Source organism: Macaca thibetana, chromosome 12 (genome assembly GCF_024542745.1).
Source record: "Macaca thibetana thibetana isolate TM-01 chromosome 12, ASM2454274v1, whole genome shotgun sequence".
Classification (NCBI taxonomy): Eukaryota; Metazoa; Chordata; class Mammalia; order Primates; family Cercopithecidae; genus Macaca; species Macaca thibetana.
The window spans coordinates 67,795,733-67,818,561 of NC_065589.1; the positions used below are offsets into that span (position 1 = coordinate 67,795,733).

Sequence of the window (22,829 nt, forward strand, 5' to 3'; positions counted from 1 at the left end):
GCAACCCATGGGTGTTTTTGTGTGGTCTGCAAGTTAAGTATGACTTTTTACATTTTTAAAGGGTTATTTTTAAAAAATGAATATAATTTATTTTTATTGTCCTTTCTTGTACTAACTATAGTTTTCCTGGATCTAATTTTTATTTGTATATTTATATGTTGTTGTATTGGATGGAAGCCCCATGAGGGCAGGACTTTATCTGTTTGTTCACTGCTATACTTAGTTTCTAGAATAGTTCCTATAAGTATTTTCTGAATGAAATGGAATGAATTAATCAATAGACATGGGACGAGAAGGAGCAGTATACACTTCTAAGAAGCCTCCAATCCTTGATAGGCATAAAGATATACAACTATAAGTCTGAGTAGCAGAAATTAAGCTTCTGCTATTCTTCTAGTACTTATGATTAGTCTTTGCTGTAATGAGTTAAATCAATTAAAACCAAAAATAAACTGTTCTCTCTTATTCAGCCAGCTGAGTAAAAGAAAAAACCTACTATTCTCAGTAAGAAAAATAGGAGGATGTGGCTCACGCCTACAATCTCAGCACTTTGGGAGCCCTAGGTGGGTGGATCACCTGAGGTCAGGAGTTTGAGACCAGCCTGGCCAACCTGGTGAAACACCATCTCCACTAAAAATACAAAAGTTAAGCTGGGTGTGATGGTGGGCACCTGTAATCTGAGCTACTTGGGAGGCTGAGGCAGGAGAATCACTTGAACCCGGGAGACAGAAGTTGCAGTGAGCCAAGATCACGTCATTGCACTCCAGCCTCGGCCACAGAGCGAGACTCTGTCTCAAAAAAAAAAAAAAAAAAAAGGAAAATAGGAGAATGAAGAAAAAATTTCAATATTGCAAATCTTGAAGCCAACCATAGAAATATTTTTCTAAAACATTAAGTTACAATTACGTAGGTAAAAGAAACACTCTAATTTAAATGCTTAATCTTTATTACAATTAAAATACTTCTTTTTTGAGATGGGATCTTCCTCTGTTGCCCATGCTGGAGTGCAGTGGCACAGTCATGGCTCACTGCAGCCTCGACTTCCCAGGCTCAAGCAGTCCTCTCCCACCTCAGCCTCCTGAGTAACTAGGACCACAAGCACATGCCGCCACACTTGGCTAATTTTTTAAATTATTTGTAGAGATGAGGTTTTGCTATGTTGCCCAGGTGTGAAATACTTTATAAATGAAATAACTCTCTCTGTAATGCTAGTTGTTTGGACAAAGAAATGATAACTTTATTTTTTGGAATTTTTTAGAGTGAAAAATAGTTTGGTAATTTACCTGCAGAATTTAACTTGAGCCTTATGTAAGATTTGTATTACATAGATTAGGAGAAAACAAATTTTCTTTGTGCATACCATTTTTAAATATAATAAATCATAGGTAAAAGATTGTTTTCAGGCTTCTCCTTTGGATTATGTGCCTATAGCCACAAAGTGTTCTTTTCTCTGCACCATTTCCAAGAGCTCATTTTCTTCTTTCTTTTTTTTTTTGTATTTTTTGATGCTGAGTCTTGCTGTATTGCCCAGGCTGGCATGCAGTGGTGTTAATCTTGGCTCACTGCAACCTCTGCCTCCCGGGTTCAAGCGATTCTTGTGCCTCAGCCTCCCGAGTAGCTGGGATTACAGGCATGCACCACCACGCCCAGCTAAATTTTTTGTATTTTTAGTGGAGAGAGGTTTTCACCATGTTGTCCTGGCTGGTCTTGAACTCCTGACCTCAGGTGATCCGCCCTCCTTGGCCTCCCAAAGTTCTGGAATTACAGGCATGAGCTACCACGCCCAGCCAAGAGTTCATTTTTTGACACCCATATTCATTTGTTCTGTGGCACAGTTTTGGGGTTCATGAAAGGCTTGAAGGTACCCATTGTTTTATAGTCTTAAACACTAGACAGTATTACTAGTAACTGAAGGTCTCCTTTTTTCTCTGGCTAATCTGAGATAACCAAGCTGATTCACTGGGGAGCAGAGGGAATAATTAAAATGAAAATTAAGGTTCCTGTGGGATTCTCCCTACCAGAAAAATGAGCATTAATAAATACAAGAACTTGACCCTTAGAAAAAGACTGACCGTAAATTTCACGAACTGAAGAAAATCTGAATATACCAAAGAATATACATATTTTCACTTCATAACTTTAGAGAAACCAATTTTCTTTAAGAAAATTGACATTTAATATGAGATATTTTAACTTAAAAATAGCATAGAAATCTTGGTTTTCTATCATGAATTTAAATAGGAAGTTACTAAACATTTTGAGAAATTTATAATCAGCAGTTTTCCAGGGATTGAATAATACAATAAAATCTGTTAAAATACACTTGGAAAAATATTTCTATATATCATTTGTATCATATTTTAAATTTTTTCATATTTGTAAATGAAAATATTATATATAAAGAATACATTTGCTGTGACATTGCATTAGTGAGAATTGTGTTATAGATAGCTCCTAACATAAGTATATTCAAGAAAGACGTTAAACCACATTTTCATATTGTCCCAACATACTGATGTATTCAACAAAACTTAGAAAATAAAATTGCTGTCCCCCTTTGACACCGTTTACTGCCTATGTTAATTCACTCACTAGATACAAATATAACAAGCTTTCATCTCTGTTTATAATAGGCTTCTCCAGCTCACACAACTCCACAGACCCAAAGTACAAGTGGTCGTCGGAGAAGAGCAGCTAACGAAGATCCTGATGAAAAAAGGAGAAAGTTTTTAGAGCGAAATAGAGCAGCCGCTTCAAGATGCCGACAAAAAAGGAAAGTCTGGGTTCAGTCTTTAGAGAAGAAAGCAGAAGACTTGAGTTCATTAAATGGTCAGCTGCAGGTAAGGTGCATATATGTGAATTTTGTTTTATTTCTTTTTTAATAATTGTGAACATAGCTTTTTTTTTTTTTTTCTAGTTGGGCCTCCATACATTTTAGGACATAATATTGGGTGTGTATGGAATCTATAGTAAATCATAGTTTTGTAAACCTGTTTGTTTGGATGCTGAGATTAAATAATATAAAGCTTTCAACACTGATACAATGAAGAAATTTAAAATATGTTTACCTGCGTACAGAAGTAGCTAAACTATCTGGTTTGAACTTTATAAAGTTGTGATATAAAGTGCAGAGAATTTTAAAATTTAAAAATATCACTGTTATTTCACTTTTCTTGTCTATTTTTTGGTTTATAGCACAACTATAAAGTTGCTTCAGTAGCAGTTTTTGAATTCTTTCATTCTTTGAATTATAAATTTTGTTCTGTTTTGTTTTATTTAAAGTGAATATATTGCTCGTGAAAGGTGCCAGATTGACAGCTTTGGAAACTGAAGGACTCTAATTATCCACAGACCAGGTACACTATGGCCAGTGGCAGTACAGATCATTTCATACTGCCCTGCCAATGTGCCTCAGATACATTTCTTAAAACCTCATGGAGTATAAAGTTTTAAGGCAGCACCAAATCTGTTTCCTTTGTTTTTCTTCCTTCCTTTTGTTTTTGTTGTGTTTTTTCAACGTAAATATTCTCCCATATAATCTTAAACTACCAATTGATAAGTATCAACTAGAAAACTGATGTTAATAAATTGCACTTGTTATTAATCTAGCTAAATCTTCTGAATTATCCATACTCAGTTAAAAATGAATCTTTCTGTATAATCATAATTGATGGTAAGAGACCTGCTGTCTTCTTAAATCTGTCTTTAAGATATCACCAATATAATTGTCTGTTTAAATGGTTAGGAAACAGTTTTTAGCTAAATCAGACATAGCATTTAACCAAATGTAAGTTTTATAATTTAAATTTTTTTAATGCGAAGCAGACATCTTTCAAGTCTTTATTGTGCTTTGAATATTGACATGATAGAACAAATAGATTGTCTTGCAGAACTTATTTTTAATGATTTTAATGATTTAGAAGAAATTTTTAATACAATGTACCACATCACATAGACTTAAAATTTGTACTTATCTTCTAGGGTTTATTAAGACATATATTTTATTATTTATCATCTGATAAATTGTTTTTTGTTTTTGAAACGGAGTCTCTCTCTGTCACCTGGGCTGAAGTGCAGTGGTGCAATCTTGGCTCACTGCAACCTGCAGCTCCCGGGTGCAAGTGATTCTCCTGCCTTAGCCTCCCAAATAGCTGGGATTACAAGTGCACACCACCACGCCCGGCTAATTTTTAGTAGCGATGGGGTTTCACCATGTTGGCCAGGCTGGTCTTGAACACCTGACCTCAGGTGATCCACCCGCCTTCAGCCTCCCAAATTGCTGGGATTATAGGCTTGAGCCTCTGTTCCTGGCCCATCATCTGATAAATTTTTAATCAAGAACAAGTTTCAGAAATTTTTAGAAAACATTTCTAAATTTTCTTTTTTTTAAATAATATAGACTGTAGGTGCTAATTTATGCTGCAAAAATGGCTATTTTATATCAACTCTGTTATATTTATTATTAAATTTTCAGATATTATTACATTAATGAAGTGATTTAGGTGTATTTTTTTCCGTTCTTGACTAACAAAATCTTCTGAATGACCTGCTCTCTTTTAGTTGTATGACATAAAACACAATCACTGTTACCTTCAGTTGTCTTACCTATATAATAGATGTGGTAATACCTGATGGTCTTACTTCTCTGTATTGTTACATAAATCAGTCAATTCAAGGGTTTCTTCCTACAGAAAAACTAGTAAGACAAATTTACCGTTATTTTCCTTTGTAATTTGGCTTATTGTGCCTTATTTAAGAAGTAAAAGCACCTGAAAACTATGAAGTAGTACATACATATATGTTATTATTTACAGGGATTTTAAGCTAGGCAAGTTTTCTGCTTTGAACCATTTTAGAGCAATCTTAATAGTTTTTAATGAGATATTGCTGTTCCTTAGTTATACTGCAGCACTGGTTACCACTATTAGCCCTTTATTATTGCAGAAAACCATGGAAAATTCAGTATTCAAAAGAAATATAATCTTGACCCCATTTATTTCATGTTTTTTCTATCACAATCTATGATTAAAATGTCATTATTTTAGCAGTGCTTTGTATATACTTCCTAATTTGGGTAGAAGTTTTTTGATTGGAGAAATAAAGATAAGATTTATCGGGCCGGGCGCGGTGGCTCAAGCCTGTAATCCCAGCACTTTGGGAGGCCGAGACGGGCAGATCACGAGGTCAGGAGATCGAGACCATCCTGGCTAACCCAGTGAAACCCCGTCTCTACTAAAAATACAAAAAACTAGCCGGGCGAGGTGGCGGGCGCCTGTAATCCCAGCTACTCGGGAGGCTGAGGCAGGAGAATGGCGTAAACCCGGGAGGCGGAGCTTGCAGTGAGCTGAGATCCGGCCACTGCATTCCAGCCTGGGCGACAGAGCGAGACTCCGTCTCAAAAAAAAATAAATAAATAAATAAAAATTAAAAAATAAATAAAAAAAGATTTATCATTAGGTAGAAGTTTGCTGACATCATTTTTTGAAGCATGAGACTATTAAATGGAAGCTAAATTTAGGAAATCACTAAATTAAGCTCTACATTTGAACTTGAGTTTAATATCTCAAATTATGTACAGAACAAGTAAAACCAGTATTTTTAATCGTTAAAAACTGGGTGATGATGGCATCGTCTTAGATTTAGAAATGCATTTTAAAATAGGAGCCAAAATGATATATTATCAAGGATTTTATTTAAAATGCTTCTCCAAAAAAAAAAAAGTATTATATCCATCTATTTATGTTAACCTGGGAAAATATCTATAGTATATATATTTGTATGGGCAAAAAGAAAGTTGTTGGAAACAGCCCAAATATCCATCCAAGCTGAATGGATAAACAAGTTATGGTTTATAAGTACAATGAAATATTATTCCGCCATAAAAAGGAATGAAGTATATACTATGGTGTAGATGAACCTCAAAACATTATGTTAAGTGAAAGAATACAGAACAAAACATCAGATGTTGTATGATTCCATTTATGTGAAATACCCAGAATAAATAAATCCATAGAGAGAGAAGGCATATTAATGGGGGAGGGAGAATAGGGAGAAACTGCTTAGCAAGTAAGGGGTTTTACTTTGGAGCGATGGAAATGTTTTGTTACTAGACAGAGGGTGGTACATTCACAACATTGTGAATGTACTAAATGCCAGTTTAAACTGATTACCTTTATGTTATATGAATTTCACCTCAGTAAATTACCAAAAAAGGTCAGTTGCATCTTAATTAAGCATTATTATTATGCTTAATAAAGCATAATCCTTTCTTATTAATAAAAAGGTTTACAGTTAGATGGGTAAATGCATAGGTATAGGAACTGGTATAAAAATGACTCCCTAAGTATAGTTAGCATTTTAGGAATGACATGTACCAACGTGCAAACAATGGTGAGGAGGGAATTGAGAGTGTGGATGGTTTAGAAAGAAAGGGTACTTCAACTATGACTTTCTGTTATTGTTTCAAGTCGATATATTATTTTGACTTTTTGTTGTTTTCTACTTATTTGTCAAGTAAAGTAAGTTTTTTAAATGTGACAGATTTTAGCTTTCAGAGTGTGAAGAGTTAACATGCCTATAATAGATTCAGGGAGAAAAATTTCCTTCAGTCTGCCAACAGCAAAACCGTTAACTGTGAAGAACAGAATGACTTGTAAGGAAAATTGAACGTCAAAGAAATAATTATACCCTACTTTATGTGAAAACTTTAATCAATTCTGTATTTCCTTGATGATCCTTCATGTGACATGCAAGCTTAGCTGATCAGTGTAGTGGGCAGTAATGACCCATAGTTTACTTATAAGTTTTATATGTGATACAAGGTTTAGCAAGTGTTGAGGTATGATTGTTCATATTTTTACCAAATACATATTAGGTCTTAAAGAAAATATATTCAGCCTTATTGCCGCATTCACTAAATTTAGTATTGTTTTAGTTTTCCCAAATCATTGCTAAAAGAGCAATTTCATCAAATTATATTAGAGACATTTATGGTAATCTAGACCAAAAATTGAATACTGTTGGTTATAAATTATTGGGGTTTTTTTTGTTTGTTTGTTTGTTTGTTTTTGAGACAGAGTTTTGCTCTTGTTCCCCAGGCTAGAGTACAGTGGTGCAATCTCAGCTCACCGCAACCTCCCCCTCCCGGGTTTAAGTGATTCTCCTGCCTCAGCCTCCTGAGTAGCTGGGATTACAGGCGTGCGCCACCACGCCCGACTAATTTTGTATTTTTAGTAGAGACGGGTTTCTCCACATTGGTCAGGCTAGTCTCGAACTCCCAACCTCAGGTGATCTGCCCGCCTCGGCCTCCCAAAGTGCTGGGATCACAGGCATGAGCCACTGCACCCAGCCAATTATTGTATTTTTAAAGTAATATCTGTTTTATTCATTTTGTTATCTTTTACTTGAAATGGTTTTTACTGTTTATAAGCTTTGTCTTTCAAGTTATTGTGGGGGTTAATTTTCAGTTTATAAATGTAGCATGTTTCCTTATGAACAAAAAGCAGATTCCTTTTCTTTACTAACAGTAGCTGCTTAACATTTACTCTGTGGGTACAACTTGATAATTATTTTTGTGTGTATTTGGCTGTTATATTAGGTTGGTGCAAATGGAATCACAGTTTTTGCCATTAAAAGTATGTTTTGCCGTTACTTTTAATGGCAAAAGCTGTGATTCCATTTGCACCAACCTAATAACTTAGATACTGCAAAATGTGTGTGGAGTGGAAGCACGATAAATTAATAAAAGCACACTTTTATAGCTAGAATTTACTCATAAGTTAATGATGTGGAAAAGGTTTTGTTTATTGGTTCATTGACTTATAGAAAATGAGATTAAATCTTTTATTTCTGGTACCAGACAATATCTTATTTCAGTATTTATCACTTGAAATAGGAAAAAATAGCAATAATTGGAAGATACTTTATAATACCTGTTTGTTATAATTTCTGAATTCTATGATCTAACTGTCTTCCGCTTTTTTCCACTGAGCTCTTAACTATATTCTAGATGAAAGAAAGGGGTATTAGTGTAGCTGCGGTCATCTCATGCATCTTATTCTGAGTTTGAGATCTAATACTTATATTTGAAGCCTTTACTAAGAATCTTCCTAAGCCTTTGTTTCTCCGTCACACTGATAGAGTAAGTACTGTTATGAAAAGCAACTGAAATAAGATACAGAAAAGTGTTGTAACTATACTGTGCAAATGCTAGTTATTTTTCATTCTGTCATTATGCATCTGTTGTGTGCAAGGCATATTATTAGATCTGGGTAACAGCGAAAAAGACATTGTCTTTGCACTTACAGAATTTGTGGTCTAGCAAAGGAGACAGACATGAAACAAGTAATTAAAGTGTGAGAATAGGAAAGGAGTCATTCCAATTCATTTTGCAAAGTGTTTCCAAAATATTTTATGGCTCTAGTGAGAACTCTGTCATCCTTTTTTCTGTTAAAAATATAAATTTTTAAAAAACTAGTTTGTTTTCATGTGTAAGGTTTTACATTCCACGATAACCCTTGGAACTGTGTGGAGGGAATCTTAATACTTAACTGCCTTTTGTGAGGACTAAACATTTTAAAAATTCATAGCAGTGAGAATTTCGCAAAATAAGAAACTGTTCAATACTGTTTCCTTAATTTTGGGGGTAATGGCTGAAGTAGAAAGTCAAAGATCATGAATTTAGGGAATACCTGATATTAATGGCCAAATATCAATAAAAGTTTTGATTAGTCAGTTGGCAATCATGTGATTATTTCAGCAGGCTGATTTACATTACAAAGACAATGTAAGAAAAATTTGTTTGCTGCTATGTAAATAACCTTTGAGTAGCCACATTATTAGAGTGGAGCCGTGGTACAGGTAATGACAAAATAATTTACATTAGATTTTAGACTAGAATAATAATTTCTTTTAGCATCTGCTCCATCTTCCCAAATACATTTTACTTTGACAAAGTGATGATTTCTCATGTTTGAATGGGACTTTTACATTTTCAAAATGCTTTTATATCCCTTATTTTACTTCATCTTCAGAATGACCCAGGAAGATAACTAACATATCCTGCAAGTATACTAACTCACAAATAGTAGCTAGCTAGTATAACCAGGAGGACTTTGGGGGCTGAATCCAATTAAAATCTAATCTAAAGTAATCCACAAAACAGTAAGAGGTGTACATTTTTTTTCATTTAATATTAAGTCTTTTTGTGGCTGAACATCCCCTTGATATTTATTTTGGCTTGAGCAAACTGGTTTTGTCTGTGTATGTAACTTCTCTTTTTTTACATTCTGAGGTCTCTGTGTATAGGAACTTAAGGAGTCTTCCCATTATATTTGTGTAGCAGCCCCGTCTCTCTCTGTCTTCTGATCTTTCTTAGTAGAAAGATTTCAGAATTAAAATCATGATTTATGCAGCCATCTTATCTGAATAGTAATAAATCATGCCTATATTTTTAAGAATACACTATTTTCTTTATGCGTGTGTACATGAGACTAAAATTCTTAAATGCTTGGAGTAGTTTGTTGAATGTACTATGTTTATCATAAATGAGGCCAAGAGCAGTGGCTCACTCCTGTAATTCCAGCACTTCGGGAGGCCGAGGCAGGTAGATCACTTGAGGTCGGGAGTTCCAATTCAAGACCAGCCTGGCCAACATGGTGAAACCCCATCTCTACTAAAATAAATAAGTGTGTGTGTGTGTGTGTGTCTGTGTGTGTGTGTGTGTGTGTGTGTGTGTGTGTGACTTAGGAACCACTTAGGTTTTGCCTCTTCTAACTAATTCAGTTATAAAACCTAAACCCCATCTCTACTAAAATAAGTGTGTGCGTGTGTGTGTGTGTGTGTGTGTGTGTGTGTGTGTGTGTGAGACTAAGGAACCACTTAGGTTTTGCCTCTTCTAACTAATTCAGTTATAAAACCTTTACCTGCATGAGCATCCTATTTCCAACCCCTGCTTGACCTGGTCTTTACCACTAGCATATGCTTATACTTACTAGGGCTGTGCAGCTCAACTAATCTACTTCTTCAAGGTTTGACCCACCCTCATGCCTAACCTGCACCCCAGCTATGTTTGCTTTGTAGTATTTCTCTCAGTCCCAATTCCTAGCCAGTAATTGTGTCTCATTTACTGGTTTTAGTCTAGTGGTGATACCATCTTTTAATGAAATCAACTATTAGAGTACAGTAATAATACAATATTTAATTTGTAACCTGTCATCCAAAAGTCACTTTTGAGCTTCAAAATCATCATTAGGAAAATGTTACTGTAAAACATTTTAGATCAGGACAATGTAAAAAATTGGACTGAATTTCTGTTATGCACACCTTGAATTTGTTGGTTTATTTCTTAACCATTTCTGCTATTTAAAAGGTGTAGTGGAAAAATTGGTTATTTGAATTTTGGATAAATATAATTTACAGCATGCTTGTATGTTTTACTTTTTAGATACATGCAAATTTATATATAAGAATGTGCAGAGTTTTTTAAAAGAAATAAGAGTAACAGAAATTAAAAAACAAAAGAATGTGCAAAAGCTTTAATTTTTAATTTCTTCTTCTTGGCCTTTTCCATTGTTTCCCCAAGTTAATGCCAATTAGAATTCAGTTAGCACAAATGTACGTTGTAACAAGAATCAAGTACTGTACCTCTTCAGTCCTCGATGTTCATTAACCTTTCCTAGCTAGTGGCATCTTTACATCTATATGTTAGTAAACCAGGTAGTCTAATTAGATCAACAGCCAGAACACCACCAACAGTTAAGTTTGAAATATAGAAACTGATGTCTTGTTCATCAGTTTCAGACCTGCCTATTTAAAGAGATAATTTGTGTGTGTGTATTTATTTATTTTTTTGAGACTGAGTCTCACTCTGTAGCCCAGGCTGGAATGCAGTGGTGCAACCTCCACCTCTTGGTTCAAGCATTTCTCCTGCCTCAGCCTTCCAAGTAGCTGGGATTACAAGCATGCGCCACCACACCCAGCTAATTCTTATATTTAGAGACAGGGTTTCACCACATTGGCCAGGCTGGTCTTAAACTCCTGACCTCAAGTTATCTGCCCGCCTCAGTCTCCCAAAGTGCTGGGATTACAGGCATGAGCCACCACACGCAGTCTATTTTTAAATCAATTATTTTATATCAATTAGCCAACGCATAACACTTTCAATACTTTTATCACATACAGCATTTTGTTTCATAATATGGTTTATTATGAGTGTATAGAGTGTTTAAGAGAGAAGGCATTTGTGATTTTTAAAGTTCTGTAATTGAGGTGATACTATATAATATGCCAATTTTCATAACTGAGAAAATTAACAATGTAACTCTATCAGGGAGATTATTGGTATAAATTATGAAGTTAGGACCTCTGACCAGATTCATATTATTCAAGGTTTTTTATTTCACCTTCTTTGATATTTTTTACCTCCTAGACATAGAATTACATGGTCCTCTCTAAAATATGTCTGTCTACTCAGTCCATATCAGGCAATATGCTATGCTCTGGGGATACCAAGAAAAAGATATGTTCTGCCTTCAAGAAATTCTCCGTCTGGGAGAGGTAGCAAACGAGTACACCAAAAGTTACAATCCAGTGTGATAAGTACTATGGAAGAGATCTGTATATATACACACAAAAGTATGTGGCTGTGGGAACACAGAAATAGGCATCTAACTTATTTTCCTATGTAGTCTAAACTGTACTGAGTTGGCACTTAAAGATAAATAAAATATTTAGCAAGACAAAGAAGAGAAGATAAAGACAACAGTATGTATTTAGCTAGCAATTTCAAACTGTTATTTTTGTGTGTCAAGACAAATACTGGTTATTTCAAATTGTTCAGGCTAATGTGAAGGCAGCAAGTGTATGACAGGCTTGAAGCATTACTAGTGTTTGGTGTTAAAGGATAGAGTATATCGGAAGAGCAGTTAAGAGTTGAAAATCATGGTCACCATCACCAGATTGTTAAAGATTGTATATTCTTGACTAAAAATAAATATCCAGCCCATTTCCTGTTACGGGATTTAATGAGAGAAACTTGTAGATGTCAGTCTTAAAATCAAGCTGACAGGATGGGTGATATACATTGGGGAATATACATTGGATTATTCATAACATGGTTTCATCAATAGTGTCATTAATACTGAGCTATAATTAGCATTATTGACACCAGTTGCAGAAGGTGTTTTCTAAATGACAGCTTATCTTTTCAAGCAGAACTGTTTTAAATTTTACCTTTTGTACTTTGATTACAGTCTACCTATTCTTGCCTGAAATATAGTATTCTAAATAATTTAATCTCTTAATTAATGGTTTAGAGTTATTATGAGCATCAATTTTTGTTCTGTACTTAAATACAGTGATGTAGTTCATTGTTATTGGGGTGTGAGAAACTGTTTGACCCAATAGACTTGCCTTTAGATTGCTTAACTTTTGTTCTTTTGATTTTTATGTTTCTGTTATTTATCACTATGGAGGCCCAGGTCTGCTAAATTCTTATTTATTTTTTTTGAGACGGAGTCTCATTCTGTCACCAAGGCTGGAGTGCAGTGGCGCAACCTCACCCCACTGCAGCCTCTGCTTCCTGGATTCAAGCAATTCCCCTGCCTCAGCCTCCCAAGGTAGCTGGGATTACAGGTACCCGCCACCATGCCCAACTAATTTTTGTATTTTTTGTAGAGACAGCGTTTCAGCATGTTGGCCAGGCTGGTCTCGAACTCCTGACCTCAAGTGATCCAACTGCCTCAGCCTTCCAAAGTGCTGGGATCACAAGCGTGAGCCACCAGGCCGGCCTGCTAAATTATTTTATATTCAGCTTTCTGGTTAAGAAATAAGGTAGAAAATGTCATGCCTGAGCTTTTATGTATACCTGTTTGCTATATTTTCTAATTTACTTTTTGGTTCATGGATGAAATCTGAATGGTTTTAGTTATTTTAAGTCCAAGTAAGTAGAGGTATTTGTAAGTTAAGAATTTTTTATGATACCAGTTTATTAAATTCATATTATTTCTAACTCTTGAATATTGGTAATGATCACTGACTTACGTGTTTTTAATATTTGGGGTAACTCAAAGGAATTAGTCGGACTTGCTCAATTTGGAACTTTTTACCAGATTAATGTATCCCAAACAATGGCTGAAGTACTCATTCTGAAGATCAGGACAAATCTCCATTGATTTAGCAGATTTAAATTTAGATGTGCACAAATTGCCTGGGTCAAAGGCAACTAAGCCATTTAAATGTTATATCTAGTTTCATTGGTTTCAGTGTCCAGCAAGAGTGCCTTGCAGTGAATTTTAGGTATCCATGATTCTTTGGTTATTTTTGGTTTCCCCTGTGGAGCTTCTCTTGGTTTCTAGGAAACTAGAAACCTGCTTAATTGAATATCTAGGATGAATTTTTCATTTTTAAGTGAATGGAATTGGTGAAAATTCATCCTGACTCCCTTGATGTTTCTTTTTAAGTAATCAGAAGAGCATGTAACATATATAAAATAAAAATACTTTCAACAGGTTACCTGTAATATATAGGAAGTCCCAAGGAAATGGAAACAATTTCAAAATACTATCCAGTTGTGGCATTATCTTACTTAAATTTTTATTCAAGTTACAGCTTTTTAATAAATGCTAAAATATAAAAGCTGCCATGTACTGATTAGACATATTTAATCAGCATATTTTCTTTGTTTTTAATGTTCTGCCAGTGATGTCCAATTTTCATACCTTAATCCTCACTTGTTTTAAACAGTAAAATATATGTTTAGTTTGTGGTAAGGTACATAAGTTGTTTCTTCTCCAGAGTGAAGTCACCCTGCTGAGAAATGAAGTGGCACAGCTGAAACAGCTTCTTCTGGCTCATAAAGATTGCCCTGTAACCGCCATGCAGAAGAAATCTGGCTATCATAGTGAGTAATGTTCCATTACCTATAGCCTTAGGCTACGTCAGTGAAATACCGCCAGAGTGAACTGAGCTGCTACTTTAAAAATGGATCTTAAAAATATTTAAGATTAAATATCAGAATTTCTGTAAGGTTATTATAGAATGCAGTAAAGAGGTATACTTTTTTAGAATCTAGAGAGTTTGAGTTTTCCTGTTTCTAGCTTTTTTCCTAAGCATTACTATAGATCAACAAAATGGATTAGCTGATAATTTAAAATATACTGTAAGTACTTGATATTTTGTTCATCTTCTCAGGGTAACACTTTGTCTTAGATTGACAGGGTGAAACACTACTTTTTTCCCAGCCTCCATTCAGTAATGATGATATTTTTCTTTTTAAAATCAGCTGACTGCCTTTAACAATATTTGATATCCCTTTATGGTATCAGATGTTGTTATTCTTTCTTAGATAATGTCAGCATTGTGTAATGTTTTTATTGTGGTAGACCTTTATATTGACATTATCTAGATAGTTATAAAAATGCTAAAACGGGAACAGTACTTAAATTATCTGCTTATATGTTTCCTCCTAAATGTTTTCCCAAAGAATTAGATTCTTTTGTTTTCAGCATTTTAGAGGTTAATTGTGCCTTTTCCCTTTTGTAAAGTCCTTTTTTGATAAGATCCACAGTGTTGGAACCAGCTGTTACTCTTGAATAAATGGCCAATTTTGTCCATAGTATACCAATTTGTAAGAAATAACAGTTGGGAATGCATTAGGCAACATTTATAATATATAACCCACAGCTTACATCTTTATGATTTAGTGATATTTCAGGATATTTGTAAATGTGAAGATTGTTTCAACCATATGTATCCACTTCATTTCAATTTGCCAGTGTCAGTAATTCAAAAGAAAGAAACATTTTGTATTGGATGCAAACAGTTCCTCAGGTGCTCACGATAAAACTTAATGGCCACCATCTTTACTTGTAGTCATTGTAAGCAGTTTCATCAGAATGGGCAATATTTTTTAATTTAAAAGATTCCGTAGATTTAGCAACTCTCAACTGCCATATATATTTAGAACGCTGATTTTTGTCAGTTTTGAGCATATAAATCTTGGTTATTTGATATCTAGTAATTTTGACAGGATGGTGAAACACATTGTGGAGTAAATTGGAACCATATAGAAATATGTTTGGGATTTATATTAACAATGATTGCTTCAGGGATGAGGCCATTATGGTTCCCATCTGACTTAACATAATTTCCTATAGAAGCTACTGAGTTCAGCATTTATGCATACATGATTTTTTTAACAAGAAATCTCTCTTGAATTTTGATAGGTTAAAAGGAAATAAACAAATGATTTTATCAAATTAAAAGGAAGTTAACTGGCCTCTTAAATTGTATCCAATTCAAAATTACCTGTAATTTTTAAATCTTTGATAATTTATTAGATTATCCCAACAGTTTTGACTCTATTGTCCAGGCAGTGTATGCTCAGCAGATGCAAACCAGTTATTCATTTTGACAGTCGATTTACAGAGATATCTTAAGTGTATAGATGCGCGGGTTTATATGCTGTATACTTACATAAAATGACTGAAAATCTAGATTAATACATTTTTAGTACATAAAGTACTAAGTTATGAGAATATAAGAAATGAATAGGATATTTTTGTTGTTTGGAAATACTCCTATCTTTATTCCTGTCTAGTCATGTAAGTAATCAAATTAACTGAAATATAGTTCTACCATAAAATTAATTCTCTTCAGCTCTTGGGAGATAATTGGATTTTGTAGAAATTTTCAAGTAATTTATATTTTCCAATTTGAAATGTTTGAAATAAGTCTGACTTCTCTGTTGTGTAGTAGTAAAAACAGATACAGAGATTGACTAAGTGAATACCTTTGAAAAATTTACACTCTTCATTATGTTGTAGTGCACAGCTCTTGCTAACAGTGGTGAGTTGTAATACTAGCTAAATCTTTAAAGACATTTGTGAATCAAAACTAAGATTTAGTAGAAATTAAGGAATGTTACAAAATCTTTCAAGTAAAGGTGAAAGTACTAAGTCACAGCCATAGGGTCTGTCCCACCCAGTTTTAGCACTGAAAGTCCAACTTCCTAAGAAGACCCCTCAGTCATGGGAAAACCATGACAGTCACCCCAACAGTTAAGTAATATAAAATCTGAATGAAAATAATAAAGAGTACGTTTTAAATATTTGGGTTCCATGAAGAATAAAGCACAAAAGTGATGTTATTGCCATGAATTCACATTCTTCAGACCTGGGCATAATTAAAGTTGTATTATAATTGTCTCTATAATTATAAATTGGAAGAAAAGCTTCTTAGGGACTAATCAACCACAAATACTTTTATTACTGAAAAAATGTATGAGCCAGGCACTGTGGCTCATGCCTTGTAGTCCCAACACTTTGGGACCCCAAGGCGGGAAGATTGAGCCCATGACTTCAAGACCAGTCTGGGTGAAATAGCGGGACCCTATCTCCACAGAAAGTTTAAAAAAGCCAGACAATTTGGCACACACCTATAGTCCCAGCTACTTGGGAGGCTGAGGCAAGAGGATCACTTGAGCCCAAGAGTTCAAGGCTGCAGTGAGCTGTGATTGTGCCATAATACTCCAGCCTGGGTGACAGGGAGACCCTATCTCAAATAAGAAAAAGAAACTTGTGGACATAGGTAGAGAACTTTCAAGATTACGGAATTGCCTAAACAGCTGGTTTCTTTTAGCTTAGGTAGAGCTAGAAGTGGCTCTTTGAGTACACCATGGCTTTCTGTATCTCTCTAGTGCTTGTGATTACACCAGTCATTTTCTCCCCTCACCTAGAACTGGACATAGGTGCAAATATATCACATTGCTTTTACTAATTCTGAAAGTCTGTAGGTAAGCATTCATCCTTTATAATTTACTGTTTTCATTTTGAGTTGTTGCCTCCAGTATGTATTTACATTTCCTTATACCACTCATCACAGATCAGCCTCTTTATTTTTAAAAGCTGGTGTATCCCTTGAACTCAACATTCAGGGAAACGTCAGCCTGTTGTTCTTTTAAAGAATAGTGGTGGGCCGGGCGTGGTGGCTCAAGCCTGTAATCCCAGCACTTTGGGAGGCCGAGATGGGCGGATCACGAGGTCAGGAGATGGAGACCATGCTGGCTAACACGGTGAAACCCCGTCTCTACTAAAAAATACAAAAAATTAGCCGGGCGAGGTGGCGGGCGCCTGTAGTCCCAGCTACTCGGGAGGCTGAGGCAGGAGAATGGCGTGAACCCGGGAGGCGGAGCTGGCAGTGAGCTGAGATCCGGCCACTGCACTCCAGCCTGGGTGACAGAGCGAGACTCCATCTCAAAAAAAAAAAAAAAAAGAATAGTGGTGAAATAAACAAATAGAGCTTTTTAGTATTCCCTCCAGTTAAACTGTCATTGCCAGTGTTTTGTTTTCTTTGTACATGTAATGATTGGCTATTTTAATATCTGAATTATAAATATTTTATAACATTCATTATTGCTTGATCAGAAAAGTAGAGGGGAAGGGGGGCATTAGTTGAGAAACTACCCATTGGGTGCTATGTTCACTATTTCAGTGATAGGTTCAGTAGAAGCCCAAACTTCTATTGCACAATATACCTGTGTAACACACCTGCATATATACCATCTGAATCTATAATTTTTTAAGTATTCATTCCATTTTGTATGATTTTTAAAGGAATACTACTTCTGGTGGTTGGTTTTGTTGTTGTTGTTTTATTGTACCTTGAGGTCAAGTATCCAGGGGTATGGTTTTGATTTATAGCATGTTATAGAGAAGATGGGGTTCCATCTCATTAATGTATTTTAAAACCTGCTTTTCAAAAATGCATGGATTTGAGGCAGATGTTGAAAAATTCTGTAAAAACTTTATTTCAGAAAATGCACAAGATTAATAATTTTTTTTTAGCTAAAGTTGACACTCTCAGGTATCCCCCTCTGCATCTTCTACATTGCAAATCATAGGCTAAGTCCTGCTTCATAAGATATCCACAATATTTTTTACTAATTGACTTTCAGAATGGGCATCTGGCCATCAGTAAGCAGGCCAATACACATTCTCAGATTTGATTTTAAAAGCCTACTTATTGTCACTTCTGAACACTGAATAAAAAAAAGTTTTAATGCCAAGTGAAAAAAGCAAGGTTCCAAAGAGTACATCCAGTGTGATACTGTTTTTAAAATGTTTCAGAATAAACAGCTGAACTATGTTGCTTAGGGATACATACCTATGTGGTAAAACTACAAAGGAAAAACAAGAGAATGGTTAAAGAAATGTCAGAGTGGTGATTACCTTTGGTGAGGACAGGAACCTCCAGGAAGCAGAAGTGTTAATGGCAGTGTTCTCTCTTAGGTTGGCGGCACGGTTCCCAGGTGTTCATGTTATCATTGTTCCTCATAACTTACATATACTATAAATATTTGTGTGTTATCTATATCAAATTTTTACTAAATGAAATTACTGGATTCTGTTCTATTAAAATAAGGGTGTAAGACTTGTTCAGGTCTAAGTATTTGCAGATTTATTTTTGTAAATACTTAGAATGCCTTTTCCTGAGTATCTTTTCAGTTGCAATGTTTAGAGTTTTGTATGGATTTTTACTTGAATCCCAATTTATTCATGCAACTATAACAGCTGGTGGCATTTAGATTCTAAATATTGCTTATTCTCATATGTATGCATCATTAGAATCAGGTGTTATAATCATTCATGGCTGCAATAGATGGAAAATCAGCCAGAATAAATACAGTTCTGGAGAATGCAGAGGGAATAATTTGAAGATGTAATTTGTATGTAAGACTTCATTTTGTTTATGCATGTGGTTATAAATTTTTATCTTATGATAAGAATGACATGTAGGCCAACCAGACTGAGTTTGTTAAATGTGATACTTATGTTTGATTGTATCTGTAAGAGCCTGTCTTCCAAACTCTACCTCATTTTCTTTCTTTAACACTATTTAGCAAATATTTCTTCAACTCTATTCCATAAGGCAGTGGGCACCCAGATGTTTCCATATGCATGGTTGTGCCTTCTTTTGACCTATTGCAGGTAAAATTGCCTACTTCATGACCTATATCAATTCCTGTAATACCAACTTGTCTAATCAGTTTTGTAAGATGCTTTCTAACTTTTTACTCCATATATTGCCTCAGCATAATGGTGCATTCTTACAGATTTTAGGAAAATGAATAATTTTTCTTTTTTTCACCCAGCTGCTGATAAAGATGATAGTTCAGAAGACATTTCAGTGCCGAGTAGTCCACATACAGAAGCTATACAGCATAGTTCGGTCAGCACATCCAATGGAGTCAGTTCAACCTCCAAGGCAGAAGCTGTAGCCACTTCAGTCCTCACCCAGATGGCGGACCAGAGTACAGAGCCTGCTCTTTCACAGATCGTTATGGCTCCTTCCTCCCAGTCACAGCCCTCAGGAAGTTGATTAAAAACCTGCAGTACAACAGTTTTAGATACTCATTAGTGACTTCAAAGGGAAATCAAGGAAAGACCAGTTTCCATTTATGCGAAATCTGTGGTTGTAAATTTTTTTTTTTTTTACTTGAAATTAAATTTGGCTCTAAAGTTGGTGTAGCAGCAGTTGATCAGACTGAAAAACAGTTTTTAGTCTCTGGAAAAAGACTGATTTTGCTTTTTTTATAAATATTAGTAGATTTATTAATTTTTCTGTGCTCAATGTGTAAATTGTATTATAATTCATTGTGGTTTATTTCACTTTTAATTTGTTGGTGTTTTAATAAATGGGGGTGTTACTGAATCTTTCTTCCCACTTCCATTTCTTTTGACCACCCCTTAACCCTCAACTGTGATGGTAGTAGTATTATCATTTATACCAAAGTTTTGCATAGTCCCTGTTGACTTTGTAATGTTAACGGAGTCATAAAAGCACTAGGCAAGAGAAAGATAGAAATTTGCTTTTAATCTTTTTGCCTTTTATTTTGCACATTATGCAAAAGGAAAAACATTAAAGAACACTTTTTTTTAAGTGAGTGAAAACATGGTAAAGACATACAGTGCTTTTATGCACATTGTTAAGCTAAATCAAGGTCATTTATAATCATTTTCCTTTTTTATTTAAGGTTTTAAGTAAACAAATTTTAGAATTTTCAGCATTTCAAAAATGATTTTATTTTTCAAGTCTTAAATTCAATATTTTACACCTGTGTTTTGAGGCTAAGAAATATGAAATTATATAATGTATGATACAGGGTTATCAAATATCTAATAATTTTTGAAATTAGCTCTTGTTTTTCATTTTTTTTATTGTTTTTACAGATTTCAGGTTACAAACTGCAAAGTTTATGCATAATTAAGTATGGTATGGTTGCCAGAAAAGCCTAAAATTACTACTTAGAAAATTTAAAACTGTTTACCCCCATTGTCTTGTACTTGCGAGCTAACTTGTACTTATTCTTGTGAAAGCACTGTCATCTTTTAGTAGCAAATTTTGATAATGTTTCTCGTGGAAAAAAAATCAGTATCTATCTTTAGAACAATGTAATTATAATGTGGGAAGCGTGCATGAATGAGAGAGAGAGAGTGTGTGTGTCTGTGTATGTGTGTGTGCGTGTGTGTGTGTGTGTGTGTGTGTCTTTCAATAGTTTATGCCAGCAATCTTTGCTTGAATGTTTAACGATGCCTTCAGTGTGATGCTGGCCAATAGATGATTGCAGTTTAAAATGTCATTATTGTGCAGGCTTGGATAACTAACATTCCATGATGTAGCTTGTTTCTGATGAGATGATTGTAGGTACACTTTTCTCATTATCCAATCATCTGTGGGATACTTAGTTTTCTAATGTGCCATTATCTATTTTTATTCTGCAGTTATGTTCAAAATACAGTACATATTTTAAAATAGAATAAATTGTTAAACATAAAATTTTAAAAGTAGTAGATGTGCGTAAGAAAACTTTGTAAAATAGTTATGAGTCCTACCCAGTAGCAACTTCTGGCATTCAAGCAGGATTCCACTATGTAAATATCTGTAATGCATTTATAATAAGTTGTGTAGTTTGTCCTGCATCCATACTACACTATTTGCTAAAGTCTCAGTGCCATCTCCTAATGAGACTGACATTTTAAAAGTCTGTATGGAATATCCTTGATAATTCAAGGAAATATCCCACCTGCCTAAGTTCCAAACTGGGAAACATTCAGATTATATAAATGACATTTCAGGACTTTAAGTATGAAGATAATGGGAATTTTATTGTTTAGCTTATTATAATGAGAGCATTTTTATTTGATAATTCTTAAATTTTTAATTTTCAACGAATTTCATTATTTTAAAGTAATCAGTTTCAAATCATGATTTTGATATCATTATTCTAAGGAGTTATCTCAAAGGCACAAAATATGAATTCTGCAAGAAGGGTATTTTTTATTGTAGTTTGAATGGGTTAGGAAAAGCCTCAATTTTTCACTCTAAGTCCTTCAGTACATTTTTCTTTCATCTTATTACTTATGCAAGTTAAGGTTCTTTGGTAACAGAATTCTTGCAACTGTAAAATAAAACTACATAGATGTAAGAAGTCATGTAAACGGTTAACAAGCTTACCAAGGTTAGCAAAACTTTCATTGTAAATCAGTCTGTACTGAGCAAATATAAAAATCATTATTAGTTGTATAAACACAAATTCCATTTTGACTTTCAGGATGTCATACTAGTTCTGTACCTAGCATTTTCAGTCCTTATATTTGCAATGTTACACAAACTGTACTATTTTCTTTTATGTGCAGTTTGCATGAGTAAACCATCAGAGAATAAATTCTATCTTTAAATTATGTTCATAATTTGCTTGTTCTCTTACCTTTCCTTCATAAAGTAACATCACCTGATAATGATTTTTTTTTTCCCTTCAGGACATTTATTACCTGAGAAGAACCTGAGATTCTTTCTAGTTCTGTGATAAAATTCATTCATTCCTTTTAACTGCAGGGTACTTGGCCCTTGTTCCTCTCTGTACTCACTTTGCATCCCATTTTTATTTATATATATATAATATATATAATTATATAATTATTCAATTGAATTATATAATTATATAATTCATATGTAATTCCCCACACCCCTGAACGTTAATCACAGATCCACCTGCCTTTGGCATCCCTTGGTGATGGTCTGACAAAACATCTGAAACATGGTATGTCCAACACTGAACTTCCAAACAGCTCACCCTACCCTGAAACATATTCCTCCCACAAACTTCCACAAGTCAATCGATGACAACATAATTCTTCCAGTTGCTTAAGCTAGAACAACCTTGTTGTCACCTTGATTTTGTTTCTCTCAGCCCACATCCAGTCCGTCAGGAAATACTATTTGCTTTCCCCTCAAAACAATCCAGAATTCAACCACATATCACCATTTATACCACTTTCATCCTAATCTGTGACTTTACGATTCCTCATCCAATTACTATACTTGCTTCATAAATGTCTTTTCACTTTCAGCCCTGTCCACCACAGCCCATCCTCAAAACAGTAGCCAGAGCAATGCTTTTAAAACCTTTGTCAGGTTACAGCACTGCTCTGCCTAGAATCCTGGAGTGCCTTCCGTGTTTCACTCAGAGCTTGAAGATGGCCCACAAAGCCCAAAAATGATCTGTTCCCCATCCCATCCCATCCCATTGTGTCTCTGACCTCATCTGCCACATTGTTTTGTCAGTGAATGAGTGCTACTAGGTGCCAGAGGTTGCTCTAAGCACTTGAAGTAACACAATGGCCAAAAGCAAAAATCTCTGCCTTTGTGGAGGCTACATTCTAAAGATGGTGGGAGGATGTTGGGAAATGTAATCAACAAATAAGTCAATTATGTGTTATATTAGAAGTGGTACATGCTAAGTGAAGACGCAGACTTAATACCAGTTTTGC

At 34.7% G+C, this 22,829-nt stretch overlaps 1 protein-coding gene across 3 annotated transcripts in view; it reads left to right on the top strand.

Moving 5' to 3' along the window:
• The window catches only part of ATF2 (activating transcription factor 2), a 90,535-nt gene extending 68,795 nt beyond the window's left edge, over nt 1-21,740 (top strand). The window contains exons 12-15 of one of the 3 annotated variants that reach the window (XM_050751773.1): nt 2,634-2,840; nt 13,795-13,900; nt 18,899-18,986; nt 19,151-19,209. In XM_050751773.1, the coding sequence (XP_050607730.1) occupies nt 2,634-2,840; nt 13,795-13,900; nt 18,899-18,986; nt 19,151-19,157 (408 nt within the window). In that variant the 3' untranslated portion in view covers nt 19,158-19,209. Of the gene's footprint in view, nt 1-2,633; nt 2,841-3,282; nt 3,357-13,794; nt 13,901-18,898; nt 18,987-19,150 lie in introns of those variants that run through there. The other 2 variants (XR_007718278.1, XM_050751772.1) reach the window with 2 other exon arrangements.
• The last annotated feature ends 1,089 nt before the right edge of the window (nt 21,741-22,829 follow it).